Source organism: Oryctolagus cuniculus, chromosome 6, assembly GCF_964237555.1.
Source record: "Oryctolagus cuniculus chromosome 6, mOryCun1.1, whole genome shotgun sequence".
Lineage (NCBI taxonomy): Eukaryota > Metazoa > Chordata > Mammalia > Lagomorpha > Leporidae > Oryctolagus > Oryctolagus cuniculus.
In genome coordinates, this window is record NC_091437.1 from 59,678,800 (window position 1) to 59,697,070 (window position 18,271).

The window sequence follows — 18,271 nt, forward strand, 5'->3', positions numbered from 1 at the left end:
GGTACCATTATGACCCCTAAAAATGATCTGTAATTTGGAACTCATTCTTTTTTTTTTTTTTAAGAATTTATCTTATTTATGTTGAAAGAGTTATAGAGAGGGAGAGTCAGAGAGAGAGAGAGATCGATCTTCCATCCAGTGGTTTACTCCCCAGATGGCTACAATGGCCAGGGTTAGGCCAGGTTGAAGCCAGGAGCCAGGAGCTTCTTCTGGATCTCCCATGTGGGTAGCAGGGACCCAAACACTTGGACCATCTTCTGCTGCTTTACCCATGCTATTAACAGGGAACTGGGTGGGAAGTGAAGCAGCTGGAACTCAAACCAGCACCCATATGGATGCTGGCATCACAGGTAGTGGCTTTACCCGCTGTGCCACAACTCTGGTCCTAAGGAACTCTTTATTTTCAGTGCATCATTGAAACAGGAAGAAGCTAAAGCACAGCAAGCAAGTAACCCAGGGTCACACCTTGTGTTTGAAACTTGGCTTGGGGGCTGGCGCTGTGGCTCACTTCGCTAATCCTCCGCCTGCAGCACTGGCATCCCATATGGGCGCCGGGTTCTAGTCCCGGTTGCTCCTCTTTCAGTCCAGCTCTCTGCTGTGGCCCGGGAGGGCAGTGGAGGATGGCCCAAGTGCCTGGGCCCTGCACCTGCATGGGAGACCAGGAGGAAGCACCTGGATCTGGCTTTGGATCAGCGTAGCTCCGGCTGTAACGGCCTTTTGGGGGTGAACCAATGGAAGGAAGACCTTTCTCTCTGTCTCTCTCTCTCACTAACTCTACCTGTCAAATAAATTAAAAAAAAAAAAAAAGAAAAAGAAACTTGGCTCAAAACCAGCAGTCACTTCCTCCAGCATGCTCCATGGGCACGGCCTGTATCTTAAGAAACCCTGGAGAAAGTGAGAGGCTGGAGACAATTTGGCTTTTGAGTCTCAGGTGTTTATGCTGCACAAAGGGTAACAGGATACCCCTCATGCTGATGGTTTCTGGGGTGTTGAGAGGGCCCCCTAGTGTGAAGGTTGTTCTTGGGTGCATTTGGTAGAGGAGAAAGCCATTGACAGAAAAGTGCAGGTCTTAATCCTTGCCTGGACTTAAAAGCTTGTTAGGATCACAACTTAAAAAAGCCTATTGAGGATGTGGTGTCTGGGATTTGCTGCAATATTGCAGGAGTTGGGGGCATTGACTGGGGGTCAGGAGGGAACAGGATTGCCTGGCAGTTCTTGGGTGTGGGGGAAGGGTATGTTGTATTTCAGGGCATTGTTCTGTCTTTTGTGATAGCTCAAAATCCAAAGTATAAAAACAAAAGTCTGTTGATGGTTTTTCCTTATCAAGTTCTGGCTCATGTTGGTTTGGGGAATGGAAGTGGGTAGGGTGGCTGGTGGGTATTGGTTTCAGAGAGCCGAGGCGGGTGATGAGGTAGGCACCCACTGCTCCCTGTCTCCCTACTGAGGACTCCTTCCAAGCTGTGTGCAAGCCCCTCCTCTGCTGCTGGATGGGGCCTGGGGAAGAGCATTTCCTCGGTAGGTACTTGTCCTCTGTGCTCACAGCAATGGCCTCCATCTGGCTCAGAGGAACCGGCTGCAGAGCTGTGTGTCTTACTGGCCCCTAAGAGCAGCAGAGCAGGCTCTTTGGCTTAGGTGCTGTGCAGTCTTGAATCAGACTCCCTCCTTCTTCCATTTCAGTCAACTCTTCACGAACCATCCTAGATGCAAATGAAGAATTCAAGTCCATGTCGGGGACCATCCAGCTGGGCCGGAAGCTCATCACCAAGTACAACCGCCGGGAGCTGACAGACAAGCTGCTCATCTTCCTTGCCCTGGCCCTTTTCCTCGCCACAGTCCTCTATATTGTGAAAAAGCGGCTCTTCCCCTTTCTGTGAGGTTGAGGGCCGCCAGCTCTGGCCCCTAAGCTCCTGTTTCAGGATCCGTCCAGGCTTCTGAGCTCCAGCCCAGGCTGCCAAACTGAGCCACCCCAGCCAGCTGCCTGGCTGCTCAGCAGGTCTGATGAAGAGGCAGCACGTCGGCTTTCTGTAAGTGGCTTGTCCTGTGGCAGGGGCATCCTATCACTACGAGGCCATCCTCGGATGCCTGTGGGACACAGGCACTCCCTGCTCACTGTGCTGTCGTGACTGTGGGTGGCTGCCTCATGGTGTTTAAGATCCCAGCTTTGGGACTTGAGGCTCCTCTCTCCCTTTCCCTGCCAGGGCCTTCAAGGCTGGATCTGGTGGAGAGAAGAGGTGACAAAAAGGATGAGAAAACTCATTCCTGTTCCATAAGTAAACGTTGACTATTTAATAGGACGTCATGCGTTTGGTGTTAGAAGGTCTCCCTCTGGGGATCTGTGTGGCTCTTTTCCTGATAGCCAGGTTTCTAGGGTGTGAACTTGGGTTGTTTATTCATTCAGCAGAGAGTGACTAAGCAGCTGCCACATGTGGTGTGATGCAGAGACACTGCTGAGCACCACACGTGCACCAGCAGGCCTGGCCCTTCCCTCCAGCAGCAGCAGAAATAAGGTGGGTGCGGGCTCTGGGGAAGGCAGGCAGCCCTGCGGGAGGAGCCTCAGCCTGCGTCTGGACTCTGCCCTCTAGCACGGCAGCCTGGTGGGGCCCAGAGCGTGCAGTGACAAAGGACCCATGCCTTTCTCTCTGGAGTCCAGACTAAGTGTAACCACGGAGGGAGAAGCTAAGGCCAGAGGGATTGGGCCCGGGCTAGGCCTGCCCTGATCATGTTGGTATTCCTTGTGTTACAGGCCTGGCTGCCTTTGCACTTGAAATCCCAGCCTCCCCCACTATTTATAGCCCCAGGGGACCTGGCAGGGCGATGTGGAAGCAGAAGGGAAAGTGGAAAGAACAAACTCAGATCCCTGGCTCAGACACTTGGTTTTGAGTGTTTGCTCTACTGCTAAGGGACCACATGACCGTAAACAAGTTATTTTATATAGCCGAGCCTCAGTTTCCCCATCTGTACAGTGGCGGTAATATCCGCCTTCTTAGAGGCAATCTGAGAGTCAAAAGGAGATGAAATAACAAGTGCAGCTTCCTTCTGACTGGGCTCGCCTTGGGCTTCCCAAGTGCTGCCACCCCCAGGCTCTGGCCCCTGAGGTTTCTTGCAACATAGTCATGGGCTTCCAGAAGGCAGTAGCGGTTCTGCGTTAAACCTTTTTGAGCAGGATCTGGAGTTAAGGCCTCAGTTATGAAGGGACGGATCATCAAGGGACCAAGTTGAGACTGCTTGCATGCCCCAGACAAGCCTTTTAAGTAGGTTCTGAGTTGGTGTGTGTGTGTGGACACACATTTTCTATGTATCATCCTTAAACAATCCAGGCCCCAGAAGACACGCGTGCAAATTATGTGAGCATGTGTCTTATTTATAGTCCAATTAAAGCCAAGAATAAAGTGCAGATGGGAAATTCCCCCTCGGATTCCAGCTGTAAGTGCAGCAGATGGATGTTATCACATTAGGATTTTCTTGTCTTAACATTTTTCTTTACTGTTTCCCACTAATCGTCAACATCCTCTTCACAATATGGAAATGTGTGAGCTCTGTTCTCCCTACAGATTCTCCCTTTGACATTTTATTCCTCTTTTACTTGCCTTCTGAAACAGAGTTGGATTTGACCCATTTTGAAATGTTGAAAACCTATGAAGAGGCCTTCAAAAATTTCATGGAAATCCATACTGTGGAAAACCTACACGTGGAGTTCAAAATGCCTGCACCAAAGCAAACTTACCTTTTGGTTCCATTATTCTGTGAAGTTTCTGAAGTCCCTTCATTCTGGCAACCCTGGTCAGCCCCTAGGTTTAAGCCCTCCCACTCTATTGGCTGTGTAAGAAGCTGCCCTCCCACAGTCAACCATCAGAGGGCAGTATCCACATTTGCTCTGCCATCTGAGTGGGGTGATTGTCTCTCTCCATTTGAAATGTTCTAATGGACTTTTAGAAACAGATGACAAATTTTTTTCAAAAGCCATATGAATGTACAATGCTTAGCTATATCTTGTTTTTGAAATCTGTTTCATAAGTGGCCGTAATTTTCACTGTTAATCAGTGAGGCAAGTTCATGAGGTGTGTTGTGGTTAGTTGACAGTCAAGGAATTGAAAGATTCCCTGAGATGGTTCATTCAAGATATATTTACTGAGCACTTACTGTATACCAAGCACTTGTGTTAGGGATGCACGGTAAATAAAAACAGATGCCCCAGGCCGTTGCCGCGGCTCACTAGGCTAACCCTCCGCCTTGTGGCGCCGGCACACCTGGTTCTAGTCCCGGTTGGGGCACCGGATTCTGTCCCGGTTGCCCCTCTTCCAGGCCAGCTCTCTGCTGTGGCCTGGGAGTGCAGTGGAGGATGGCCCAAGTGCTTGGGCCCTGCACCAGCATGGGAGACCAGGATAAGTACCTGGCTCCTGGCTTCAGATCAGTGCAGTGCGCCAGCCGCAGCCGCGGTGGCCATTGGAGGGTGAACCAATGGCAAAGGAAGACCTTTCTCTCTGTCTCTCTCTCTCTCACTGTCCACTCAGCCTGTCAAAAACAAACAAACAAACAAAAACAGATGCCCCATGTCAGGGAGCTGCAGTCATTCATTATGTAAGGTAATAGTGGCCTGGGGAGAAGCAGAGTAGTCAATGTTGGCCTCACTGGGGTGAGATCTGGGTAAAGGCTGGAGGCACTGGGGCTGGTGTTGTGGAGCAGTGGGTTAAGCTGCTGCTTATGACTCCAGCACTCTGTGTATGAGCACTGCTTCGAGTCCCAGCTGCTCTGCTTCCAGTCCGGCTCCCTGCTAGTTCACCTGGGAGGCAGCAGATGGTGGCCCAAGTGTTTGGGTCCCTGCCACCCCCTGGGAGATGTGGATGGAGTTCCAGGCTTCTGACTGGGCCTGGCCCAGCCCCTGGCTGTTATGGCCATTTGGGGAGTGAACCAGTAGTTGGAAGATCTCTTGTTGCTGTCTCTTTTTCTCTTCCTGTCACTCTTTCAAATAAATAAATCTTTTATTTAAAAAAAAAAATTAAGGAGTTCTGCACAAAACAAACATAACAAAAAAGACAGGAGGCAGGCGACTGAGCCACGTGCAGGTGAGGGCAGAGGTTCCACAAGGAGGGAGCGGCCACGCAGAGGCCGAGCAGGTCCATGCAGGTGGCGGAGCTGAGGGACAGCAAGGAAGCCAGCGTGGCAGGGCGTGGCAGGAGCAGAGCGTGAGGTCTCCATGCCGCCCGCCGCTCAGCAGTTCTTCCAGGGCGTCCCGGGCTGTGTGAAACCACGCTCTCTGTGTTTCCTTTTACTTCTCGGCAGCGCCTCCCTCTGTTCATCTTCTCAGCCTTAAATGCTGCTCAGATCCTGTTCCCTCACCTCCCTTCGTGTATTCTCTCAAAGCCAAGGTCTTCCATGACTCCAGCTTCAGTGGTCCCCGAGTTCTGTCAGCAGTGCCCACTTCTCAGGGGAGCCCTGACCCCAGGATCATCATCATCACCCCAGAGACTCTCAGGCCCTCCACCTGCGTGCATGGCCGACACCCGCCCCACAGCAGGCCCTTCTCCAGGCTGCACTTCCATTTCCCCATCTGGGGTCTGCTGGGGCTCGGGGCACACCACCCCAGAATATGTCTGTGGGAGACCAGAATATGCCACCCCAACATCTTCTCTGGCATATCCTGGGCTGGTTTTTCCGAGAAACCCAGATACTGGAGTAGTTCTGAAAAGCTTTATTTAGAGACATTTTGTAGAGAAGGGACATTACATTAGCAGAGGACCTGGGTCAAGAGGAGGGCAGCCCCTGACTCAGGGGAGAAGGACCTCCCCTGTGTGGGAGACCTCCTCAGCTCCCCACCGCCCCCCTACAGCTGTCACCACTTTCCCCAGGAGCCCACAGCCCCTGTTCTTGTCTGTAGCTCAGACTGCCCTGTGAGCTTCCATCACTAACCCTTCTTGTCTCCGGCTTGTGGGGCTTTCCATGTGCTTCAGCACATATCTAAGTGTAGGTTTTCTCTGGTTAACCTGGTTTATGGCCATTTAATCTGTTGCCTAGACAAAGCCCCTCAGAAAGGTGGGTGAAAGGCGTGTTTTATTCTCCTGCAGACCCCTCTCCCATGGAACCTTGTTCCCCCAAACCAGAGATGAGACTACTTCAGCAGTGCCTGGAAATGACGTTTGCAGGAGCTGGCAACAGGACGCCGTGTTGGTGAATTTAGCTCTCCCCCCACCCCGTGCCCCACTGAAGGCAGTTTGGCAGGGTAACTCAATATGGAGAGGAAGGAAAAGATAGTAAAACAAGTTCTATTTTCTTCCCGGCCTAATGGTGGTCTTCTCTCAGGCCCCTCCACAGAGTAGGCCCAAGCTGTGTTTCTTCCCCAAGCAAGGGCAGAATAAAAATAGCTGAGGCTAATCTAAGAGATAGCAGACAGGAGTCTCAGCAGTGCTGTCAGGAATGACGGCCTGCAGCCTGGGGTGAGGGGAGGGTGGGTGTTATCACCCCCAATGTCCCTTCAGTCCCCAACAGCAAGCCCAGGCGACACACCAAGAGCCCTGGGGACCGTGGCCATGGGCATGGTGTTGATCAGTCTGTATCTTTAATGGGCTACCGTGCAGCAATTAAAATGCAGCCTTTGGTGGCAGAGGCCTGGGTTCTGACTGTCCTCTTCTCCATCATTGTCTCCTTGTCTGCAGCACAGGGACAGCCAATGGCAGGGGCACTGGGAGGAACAGAGCACAAGAGGCTAGGCAGGTAGAGACTCCCGCGTCCCACCTTGGAGTGCCTGGGTTCCGTCCTTCTCCCCAGGTCCTGAGTCCAGCTCCCTGCTGGGGTGGACCCCGAGAGGTAGCTGTGATAGCTCGAGTAAGTGGTTCCTGCCACCTACACGGGAGACCTGGATTGACTTCTCAGCCTGACTGCAGCCATTGCAGGCATTTGCAAAGTGAGCTGGCTGGCGGAAGTTCTCTTTTGTCTTTCTGCCTCTCAAATACATTTTTAAAAGAAAAGGACTAAACCTAGACCAAGAGCACGTAAGGCGCCTCTCACACAGTAACCCCAATAGCTGCCACGCTCATTCCCAAACAAAAGTTGAGTGGCCTCATTCCCCTTTCTCTTTTGGGCTTAACTTCAGGAAAACAGTGCTTAAGATGAGAAGAGGCTGCTGGGCTTGGCAAGGAAACAGAAACCCAGGCTGCACTTTCTCAAACGGCTGAGAGCTGAGGGTAGGGCAGAGCAGGCCCTGGCCAACGGCCCTCCTTCCCAGTCCACAAGAAAAGCAAATGGGTCACATTAGCTCAGTGTGAAATGTTGTCTTTCCTATTATTTTTAAATCATTATTTTCTCCCTCCTTCCCTGGAAATCTTTTGAAAGGAAGAGTGACACAGAGAGAGAGAGGGAGAATCAGAGAGATCTTCTGTCTGCTGGTTCACTCCCTAAATGACCACGAAGGCTGGGATTGGGCCAGGTGACAGGGTCCAAAGTAATTGGGCCATCATCTGTTGCCTTTCCAAGGGCATCAGCAGGGAGCTGTATCAGAAGTGGAGCAGCCAGAACTTGAACCAGCCCAGCATCTATAGGAGGAGGCCTGTGTTGGAAAGTAGCAGCTTAACCCACTACGACACAACACCCGCCCCTCCCCTGCCATCTTGTTTGATGGACAAGAGTTCTCCTCAGTGAAATGAATCCAGAGCAGCAAATGACTAGAGGCTGCAAAACGAGCAAGGGGCAAATCAGGCTTCTAAAAATATTTATTTATTTAATTCTTTTTTGGACAGGCAGAGTTAGACAGTGAGAGAGACAGAGAGAAAGGTCTTCCTTTTCTGTTGGTTCACCCCCAAAATGGCCGCTACGGCTGGTGCGCTGTGGCTGGCGCAATGCGCCAATCCGAAGCCAGGAACCAGGTGCTTCCTCCTGGTCTCCCATGGGGTGCAGGGCCCAAGCACTTGGGCCATCCTTCACTGCCTTCTCGGGCCACAGCAGAGAGCTGGCCTGGAAGAGGAGCAACTGGGACAGAATCTGGCGCCCCAATCGGGACTAGAACCCGGGGTGCTGGCACCACAGGCAGAGGATTAGCCAAGTGAGCTGCAGTGCCAGCCAATTCATTTAATTTTAATTTGAGAGAGAGAGGTGACAGAGAGCTCCCCTCTGCTGGTTCATTCCCCAGATGCTCACAACAACTGGGGTTGAACCAGGACAAAGCCAGGAGCTAGGAACTCCATCCAGGTCTTCCATGTAGGTGACAGGGACCCAACTACTTGGGCCACCTCCTGCTGCCTCCCAGGGAGCACAGTCGCAGGAAGCAGGATTGGAAGTGGAGGAGCCAGGACTCCAGTGTAGGATTCAGGCATCTCAAGTGCTGTGCCAGACACTTGCTGTGGCCTGTCACTTTTAAGCTAGTTGCTGGACTGATAGGAAAGACAAGACTGCTCACGGCAGGAGTTTCCATCTCTACGAAGGGTGCTCCTGGTTTGCGTGGTCTGGCTCTTCTGAGCCCATGATGGATTAGAGGACAGGGTAGCAGGGGCTGCTAGGCTGCGGGGCCCTTAGCTGCCTTCCTGAATGCCCTCCTTCCCTACGCCTGCCCCACTACCTTCCTGTGTGTGTCCTGTAGCCAATCTCCACGCTGGGCCCGGAAGACCCAAGAGTAAGCTTGCTGCAGCCTCACAAATGAGCCTGTCAGGAGACCATCCCAGAGCCAGCAGACACACCCAAGAGTGGCCCAGGGCCCCTGGGAAGCCCAATGCTGTGATTCCTCTAGACCACCTAGAAGCAGCAGTTGGCAACACTTGGCGTGACGTTGAAGTTCAGAGTGTGAAGTTCGGGATGCGATCCTGATGCAGATACAGTTACCCAGTGTTCACTGTGCGCCTCTCACCGTGTGTCCCACTCAAGCAGGAGGTGGGTGGCAGTGTTGCAGCAGAAACAGTCGGGGCCCAGAAAGAAGCCCAGGCAGGTTCACACAGGCAGTCGCCAGGTGGACCTGGGCTTCAGATCCAGGTCGTGGGGCTCCAGGGTCTCTGGAATCCTCTCCACGGCAGGAATGAGAGAGGCCAAGGAAGCTGGGGCTGAGAGGTGAGGGATGGCAGGCGGGCATGGGCGGGCACTAGAAGGACTGGTTCCTGTCCCTGCGTAGGGCAGTGACAGAGCAGAAGGGAGGAGGGAGTTGGAGGGTGGGGTGGTGCCTGAGCACCACATAAGCAAAGGAAGGAATTCACTTGGAGAGCAATCCAGGCATCTTGCTCTCCAAGGCCTCAAAAGCGTGAACACAGAATCACCATATGATCCAGCCATTGCGCTTTGGGTACAGACCTAAAAGAACTGAGAGCAGAAACTAGAACAGATCTTTGTACCCCTCTCTATATAGGATTATTCCCAACAGCTAAAAGTGACCATATAGTGACTGAAGGGTGAGCAGAATAACAAAATGAGGTGTAGTCATATGATAGAATAATCGTCAGCCTTCACAAAGGAGCAGTGGGCTTTTCTGAAAAAAAAAAAAAAAATTCCAATACATGCTATACTGTGGGTAAACATTGAAAACTTTATGCTAAGTGAAATAATCCAGACACAAAGGGGCAAATTGTCGCTCCCCCTCTTCATGGAGGAACGACACAGGACCCTGCGCTGTTCTTTTATCTGCTCGGCCCTCCCCGGGTTTACTGCTGGTTCTTCCCGGGTTGGCTACCATCCCTTCCACCTCCGTGGAAGGGCGGTTCCCCCTGCCACATTCCCCACTTCCACGGGGGAGCGGCACACCGCCGGCCGGCTCTCTCGGGGGCTGCACAGGTGTTCCTCTTAGATGTTCCTGGTGCATGTTGTCTCTCTCCTCCTTTATAGTCCTCTTCCGCCAATCCCAACTCTGCTACCCACACGCCGAGTACGCTGCTCTCCTCCAATCAGGAGTAGGTCTTACATTGGTTGAACTGGAGGCAGCTGTGTAGAAGCTGTTTCTCCCTTCTCAGCGCCATATTGTGGGAGAGCAGATGCATAGAATAAGTCTTAATTCCAGTAACTTAGTCTAGTCCGAGTTGCTCTCCACAGCAAATATTATTTAATTCCATTGACATAAGTGCCTGGAATAGTTAAATGCATAGCGAGAGAAAGTAGGATAGAAATTACTGGGACTGCAGAGAGCAGAGAATGAGGAGTCAGTGTTTCTTGGACATCGATTCTCTCAGTTTGGGCTGGAGATGGTTGGTAGTGCTGATGGCGCAATGTTGAATGTCCTTAATTAATGCCACTTGGTAATGACTGAAATGAACACTCTGACAGCTGCCATTGGTTCTGATTTCCAGTTTGCCGCACACTCCCAGAACCTGCCTCTGTCAGAGCTTCCTCGTGGCCCCGGCACCAGCCAGGCTATGGCCACCTGACCCAGGAGTCTGGCTTCTGCTCCCCTACTCTCTGTTCCACCAGCTGTAGGCGTGGTTGCTGCTCTCTGTATCCACCCCCCACCCCATCCTTGTGGCACCTCAGGACTCACTTTAGGTTTGCCTTTTAAATTCTTCAGTGTTTGGTTAACCTGCTCCCTGTATGAAATTATGAAATTCCACTGGGATGGGTGTTTGGCTTAGAGGTTGGGATACCAATTAAAACACCTAAATCCTATATTGGAGCGAGTGCCTGGGTTCAGCACCTGGCTCTAGCTCCCGACTCCAGCTTCCTGCTAATGCAGACCCTAGGAGGCAGTGGTGATGGCTCAAGTAGTTGGGTTCCTGCCTCCCACATGAGAGATCTGGATTGAATTCCAAGCTGTTGCTGACATTTAGGAAGTAAACAGGTAGATGGGAAATTTCTGTCTATCTTTCCTGCCTCTCAAATGAATACACCAAATTCTAATGGGGAAAACAAATATCATGTTATGTATATTTTACTACACAGGAATTTTTTTTAAAAGATTATTTATTTGAAAGAGTTACACAGAGGGGAAGGAGAGACAGAGAGAGAGAGGTCTTCCATCCACTGGTTCACTCCCCAACTGGCCAGAGCTAGGACAATTCGAAGCCAGGAGAGGGTGCAGGGGCCCAGGGAGTTGGGCCATCTTCCACTGCTTTCCTGGGCCATAGCAGAGAGCTGGATTGGAAGTGGAGCAGCCAGGATTCAAACCACTGTCCATATGAGATGCCGGCTTTATCCACTATGCCACAGCGCCAACTCCCATGGAAATTTTTAAAGTAGGAGGGATTTCCTGGGGCCAGTAGTCCAGGATGCCTGGGCCATGCTGAGGACAGCCTCCTGGTCTCAGGTGCACAGCCCCGGACTCTGCCACCTACTGTGGCCCTGCTCTGCTCCAGCATAAGCAGCTTCTTGCCAGCCACTTGCAGCTCTGGGACTTCGGGTGGAAAGGCACTGTCCCCCCAGAGCCAGCAGGAAAGCCCAGGCAGGCAAGGGGCGCCCAATGCAGACGCTGGACACCCCAAAGTGAGCTCCAAACCCCCCTCAGTCCCTGTACCGTCTCCAGAAGGAGCTTTCCTTTGTCCCTCCCTGTCCCTACTGCTTTCATGGGACCTCAGTGGCTTAGCCTTAGGCTAACCTCGGAAACCTTTCCTGGCCCCAACCCCGGGCTTGAGGTGCATTCCTGGAACTGAGGGCGGGGACAGGGAGGAGGAGAACAATGGGCTGGGTGTGGTCATTGGCAGAGGAAGGCTGGGGACCTCCAGTGTCACCAGGGGAGGTGTCAGTTTACCTCTAAGCCCTGCCAGGGGGTCCGTTGTCTTGGTCTCCCTTTCCCAAGGTGACAGACAGCCTTCCTCCAGTGTCCCCAGTGAAGGCCTAGGCAGAGCCAAGGATGGGGGGGTGGGGGTGGGAACAGTAGGGTGGGGGCTGATGGATGGAGGGGAGCTGAGCACCAGCTGAGCATCACCCGGGTTCTAAGGTTCTTGGGAATTTGGGTTCAAGAAACACTGTGTCACTCTGAGATCCTTTAACAAGAAGTTTCCAAATTCTCAGTTTCTTCCATCAAAAGTGGAGCCCGGGGCCGGCACAGTGGCTCACGTGGTTAATCATCCGCCTATAGTGCCGGCATCCCATATGAGCGCCGGGTTCTAGTGCCAATTGCTCCTCTTCCAGTCCAGCTCTCTGCTGTGGCCAGGGAAGGCAGTGGAGGATGGGCCCCTGCACCCACATGGGAGACCAGGAGGAGGAACCTGGCTCCTGGCTCCGGATCGGGACAGCGGCCATGGTGGCCATTTGGGGGGTGAACCAACAGAAGGAAGACCTCTCTCTCTTTCTCACTGTCTATCTGTCAAAAAAAAAAAAGTGGAGCCCAACCAAGTCCTCTGATTTTCCACATGGGTTCACTTTCGTGACTTGTTTCGGACTCTAGACTGTGGTGGAGTCACACACACTGTGACACCTGAGACTCCCTGATAGGGCCTGTTGGAGCCACCTGGCGCTCTTCCTGGGAACACTTGCTGTTTGTTTTGTTTTTTAAGATTTACTTGAGAGACAGAGGCAGAGAGAAAGAGAAGTCTTTGATTTGCTGGTTCACTCCCTAGATGGCTGCAACGCTGGAGCTGTGCCAATCCAAAGCCAGAAGCCAGGAGCTTCCTGCAGGTCTGACATGCGGGTGCAGGGGCCCAAACACTTGGGCCATCTTCTACAGCTTTTCCAGGCTGTAGCAGAGAGCTGGATCAGAAGTGGAGCAGCCAGGACTTGAACTGGTGCCCATATGGGATGCCAGTGCTGCAGGCAGCAGCTTTACCTGCTATGCCACAGCACTGGCCCCATACACTTGCTGTCTTTCACCCCAGCCACCACGCTGTGCTGTGCGGAGGCTCCAGCAACACCTACTGATGCTCTCTTGCCCAGCTGAGGTTCCAGTCAACAGCCTGCAGGCATCAAATACCAGGCCTTCTACACAATTTCAGGGCCAGCCGCCAGGAGACTGCTCTGCATCAGAGACTCGAGGCAGGAAACTCCCAGCTGAGCCCAGCCAATCCCCAGAACCACAAGAGAGAGTACCAATAATGCCAGCAGACTTGGGGTGATTTGTTACTCAGCGCAAGATGCACATAGCATGCCGCCCTGCCTCTCTCGCGGTATACATTCCCTGGGTTGATTTTATCTTTATTGTATGAACATCAGGTTTGTTTTGATTATCAAAGTGAAACACGCTGATGTAGAATGAACCTAAGTGTTGGGGCTGGCGCTGTGGCTCACATGGTTAATCCTCCACCTGCAGCGCCGGCATCCAATATAGGTGCTGGGTTCTAGTCCCAGTTGCTCCTCTTCCAGTCGAGCTCTCTGCTGTGTGTTGGGAAGGCAGTGGAGGACGGCCCAGGTGCTTGGGCCCTGCACCTGCATGGGAGACCAGGAGGAAGCACCTGGCTCCTGGCTTTGGATCAGCGCAGCGTACCGGCCATGGCGGCTATTTGGTGGGTGAACCAACAGAAAAGGAAGACCTTTCTCTCTGTCCTCTCTCTCTCACTCACTATCTGACTCTGCCTGTCAAATAAAGAAAAAAAAAAAGGATATAGGAAGAGAGAAAAAAGATGATGTCTAACCTCTCTTTAAAAAAAAAAAAAAAAAAAAAGAATGAACCTAAGTGTCCATCGATGAATGGATAAGGAAAATGTGGTACATATACACGATGGCATAATATTCAGTGATAAAATAGATGAAATCTGTCATTTTCAGGAACTGGAGGTCGTTGTGTTAAGCACAGAAGGGCTGCAAACTGCATGTTCTCACTTAGATGTAGACACTAAAATGTTGCTCTACAAGAAGCAGTGAATTAAGCAGTGGTTACCAGAGCCTGGCAGGGGTATGGGGAGGGGAAGGTGGGGGGAGGCGGGTTAATGAGTGCAGGGGTATGGGGTAACTGTGGTTGACAACAGTAATTGTTTCCAAATAGCTGGTAGAGATGATCTTGAATGTTCCCAACACAAAGAAATGATAGCTGTCTGAGGTGATGGTTATGCCCGTCTTCCTAACTTGAACACTCTGTACTGCACACATGGATTGAAAGGTCACAGTGAGGAGCCAGTGCTCTTGCATAGTGTGTAAAGCTGCCACCCACAGTGCCAGCATCCCATACAGGCACCAGATTGAGTCCTGGCTGCTCCATTTCTGATCCAGCTCTCTGCTATGGCCTGGGAAAGCAGTGGAAGATGGCACAAGTCCTTGGGCCCCTGCACCCATGTGGGAGACCCAGAAGAAGCTCCTGGCTCCTGGCTTCAGATCAGCCCAGCTCTGGCTTTTGCATCCACCTGGAGAGTGAACCAGCAGATGAAAGACCTCTCTCTTTCTCTCTCTGCCTCTCTCTATATATATATAACTCTGACTTTTAAATAAATAAATCTTAAGGAAAAAAAAGTGTACTTAAAAAGAAATGTCACAAGGTATTCTGTAAATTTGCACAACTACTGTGTGTCAGTTAAAATTGTGTATATTTATAAAAGAATCCCAGAGCTCCCATGGTGGTGCAGCACTTGCAGCCACACTGGCTTCCCAGATTGGAGCACTGGCTGCAGTCCTGGCTGCTCCACTTCTGATCCAGCTCCCTGCTAATGCACCTGGGAAGGGAGCAGATGATGGCCCAAGTGCTTGGGAACCTGCCACCCATTTGGGGAGACCCAGATGGAGATCCAGGCTCTTGGCTTCAGCCCAGCCCAGCCCTGGCTTTTGGGGGCATCTGGGGAGTGAACCAGCAGATGGAAGATTGATCTCTTTCAGTCTCCCCCCACCTCTTTCTGTTGCTCTGCCTTTCAATATATCAATCGATGTATCTTTAAAAAAAAAAAAGTCCTAAGTAACAAGAAATGATAAATGCTTGAAATGATGGATTTATTAGTTCCCCTTGATCCAATCATCACATAGTGAATAAAATATATTGAATTATCACACTGAGCCCCACAAATAAGTACAATTTTTTTTTTAATATTTGACAGGTTGAGATAGAAGACAGAGAGATCTTCCTTCTGTTGATTCACCCCCCATATGGTCGCTATGGCCGGTACTGCGCCTATCTGAAGCCAGGAGCCAGGTGTTTCCTCCTGGTCTCCCATGCGGGTGCAGGAGCCCAAACACCTGGGCCATCCTCCACTGCCCTCCCGGGCCGCAGCAGAGAGCTGGACTGGAAGAGGGGCAACTGGGACAGAATCCGGCGCCCATATGGAATGCCAGCACCGCAGGTGGAGGATTAACCAAGTGAGCCACGGCACCGGCCCCAAGTGCAATTATTTTTTATAAAGATTTATTTATTTGCAAATCAGAGTTATACAGAGAGGAGAGGCAGAGAGAGAGAGGTCCTCCATCCGCTGGTTCACTCCCCAGTTGGCCGCAACGGCCAGAGCTGCGCCAATCTAAAGCCAGGAGCCAGGAGCTTCTTCCAGGTCTCCCGCGTAGGTGCAGGGTTCCAACGACTTGGGCCATCTTCCACTGCTTTCCCAGGCCATAGCAGACAGCTGGATTGGAAATGGTGCAGCCGGGTCTCAAACGGGCGCCCATATGGGATATGCCGGCACTTCAGGCCAGGGCGTTAACATGCTGCGCCACAGTGCCAACCCCAGTACAATTGTTTTTTAATTGAACTTTTTTAATGTTTGAAGAGAAAAACAGAAACATTAAAAACTTAAGGAAACACTGAAGAAAAAAAAATCTGAAGACCTACCTCCCAGAGATAATCACCGGCATAGTAGGTGCTCGATAAATGTTCCGGATGAGGTGAGTGAGCCTGATGAGCCGAGCACGCTAGGGTTGACTCCCCTCCTTTAACAAGTCGTGCAGTCAAATGGCAAGAATGGGCCTAGTGAAGGGGTAGGGGGCTGTGGGGCAGAAACACTGTGCCTTGCATATCCCTTGGTGACACCTGGATTAGACTAGTAACACCTGGCAACACCTAGGCAAAGGTGGATGAAGAGTTTGGGGGATGCCACAAGCCCTGGCCAACATCATATGGGCCAATCTCAAGGAGACCCAACTATTGAAATGGAACTATTGTTTTTGTGATTTAAAAAAATTAATTTGATAGGCAGAGAGGGGGAGACAGAGGAGATATTCCATCCACTGGTTTACTCCCCCAAATGGCTGCATAGGCTGGGGCTGGGCCAAGCCAGTCAGGAGCCTAGAACTCCACCTGGGTCTCCCACATAGGTACAGGGCCCTGGTCCTTGGGCCATCTTCCATTGCTTTCCCAGGTGCTTTAGCAGAGAACTGGATCAGAACTGGGCAGCTGGGACTTGAACCAGTGCTCTGATATGGACTTAACCTGCTGCCCCACAACACAAGTCCCCAGAACTATTGGTTTTGTAGCCAAAGTCTGGTGTTGTGCCCATGTAGAGAAACTAGTTAATCAGTGCAGCTGGGCGAACAGAGCAGGTGGCCCCAGGGGCCTCCTCTGGGTGTCCCAGCTCTGCCCACGTCCACTGCCCCTGGTTCCAGTCTCACCTACAAATGCCTCTTCAGGACCACACAGGGCCAGACCCTGTAGCAGCACCCCTCCTGGCCTCTAGGTGTGTCCTGAGCTCATTAGGTGCCGGACGCATGAACACAATGCCTATGGATTGACTTGTTATGGGGCCTGTGTTCAGTGATCTCATGCTAAATGATTTGGTTTATGTGGCCTTGCATTTTTCATAGCAAATCCATTGAACACCAGTCTTGTGAGCCTGGGTATGTTTCGTAGGGACACTTAACAAAGTACCACAAACTGGCTGATTTAGAAGAGAATATTCTTGTCCTGCTGTTCTAAGGCTGGGTGTCTGACAGGAGGGTGTCAGCAGGGCCCTGTCCTTTAAGGCTCTGCAGGAGACTCCTTCCGTGCCTCCCTGGCTTTTATAATTTACTGCAACTCTGTGGTGTGCCTTGGCTGACAGGTGCATCACTCCAGCCCCAGCCTCCGCTGTCACGTGGTGGTCTTTTCCCTCTGGGTCCTCACATCTTTTCCCCTCTGTGCGAGTTGGTCTCTGTGTCCTGATTTACCCTTTGAGTGCAGGGGTCATGTAGGGTGAAGGCCCACCCTCACGACCTTATCTTAACTTAAGGTCACATTCTGAGTGCTGGGACTTAGCATTTCAATATAACTTTACGGGGAAAGCAGTGCAATCCGCAACAGCTTGGATGACACAAGTCCATTCCTGAGACGCAGGACGCTGAGCCAAAGGCTTCCAAGCCAATGTGACGAGGGTGAGAACCAAGCTTCGGGGGCTTCGCCAGATTGCTACTGGAGTGCCCACCTCGCCCCACCGGGGTCTCTGGGGATCCCCGATGTACCAGACATACCATGATGAGCCTACCACCCAATCTGAGGAGGCCCTGTGATCATCTCTCTGAATCCGTCTTGTATGGTGCACCCATCGCTGTGTGTCACAGCTCCAGCAAGGGCAGGGTCCTCACGAATCTTGCCCGTACCTGTATCCCCGGCACCCAGCACAATGCCTCAATAAGCACGGATCAAATGAGTGCATGAGACTGGCTTGCTGGAAGGAAACAAGTTCCAGAAACCTCCCTTTGCGCCACTGTGGGTGGAAGGGCAGAGACCGAAGTGGAAGGGATGAGGGAGGTGGCCCCGGCTGTCACATAGAACGCATGTGAGATTTAGTTTGTGAAAGTTTCCACCTGAAAGCAAAATGCCGCTGGAGGCTTGCAGGGAGATAAGGCTTCCAGGTCTGGTGATAACAGCGCCCCTGGGAGCCAGGGAGGCGCTGTGTGGGGATCAGCGTGCACCCCCGCCCGTCACAGAGCCAGGGAGGTAAATATAGAACCACATGAAAGCCGCCGGCAGCCTGCCCCAGCCCCTCCTTTCCAGCTGTGCAATGGTCACTTGTGACCAAGCCCGGCTGCTTCACAGCCCCCTCCCAGGCCTGTCTTGCCCACTGTACCTTTCCTTCCTGGTGCCCAGAGTGGGACCAGGTGCCCAGGGACAGTGAGAACAGAGGGGACATGGGTACTTGGCAAGCTCCCTTGCAAGAAACAGTCACCCAGACTGCTTGCTGCCCAAGAAACACAGGCAGCAAACCCCATTCGGTGCTGCAAGATCTACCAGCCGCCTGCCAGGCAGGCCTCCAAGTCCCAGTGACCACCCCCAGCAGCTCCAAGGGAGAGAACCGTCACCATGCCAACCATACTAACCATGGTCAAGGTCATGCAGCTCAGCAGTGGAGCTCAAGGCTGTGTGTGTCCAAAGCCTGTGCTCTGACCACTCCACCGCCGGCCCTCCCAGTCCACCAGGCTGCGAACGGCTCTGCGAATCTCCGCTTTTGTGGCTCAGAAAAGAATCGTCTGAAGCCAACGACATGGCACGGTGGGCTCCGTGTGTTCTGTTTTGCAGTCAAGGAATCAAGGCTCAGGGAGGTGGAGCACGTTGTCCAAGGAC

General features: G+C 52.1%; 1 protein-coding gene across 3 annotated transcripts in view; it reads left to right on the forward strand.

Moving 5' to 3' along the window:
- The window catches only part of BNIP1 (BCL2 interacting protein 1), a 36,450-nt gene that overhangs the window by 14,721 nt on the left and 3,458 nt on the right, over positions 1-18,271 (forward strand). Inside the window, exons 6-7 of one of the 3 annotated variants that reach the window (XR_516449.4) lie at positions 1,678-2,024; positions 3,600-4,996. Coding sequence is in view for 1 of the 3 variants with exons in the window: in XM_002710383.5 (XP_002710429.1) it covers positions 1,678-1,874 (197 nt within the window). In the remaining 2 variants the exon portion in view is untranslated. Of the gene's footprint in view, positions 1-1,677; positions 3,416-3,599; positions 4,997-18,271 lie in introns of those variants that run through there. The other 2 variants (XR_516447.4, XM_002710383.5) reach the window with 2 other exon arrangements.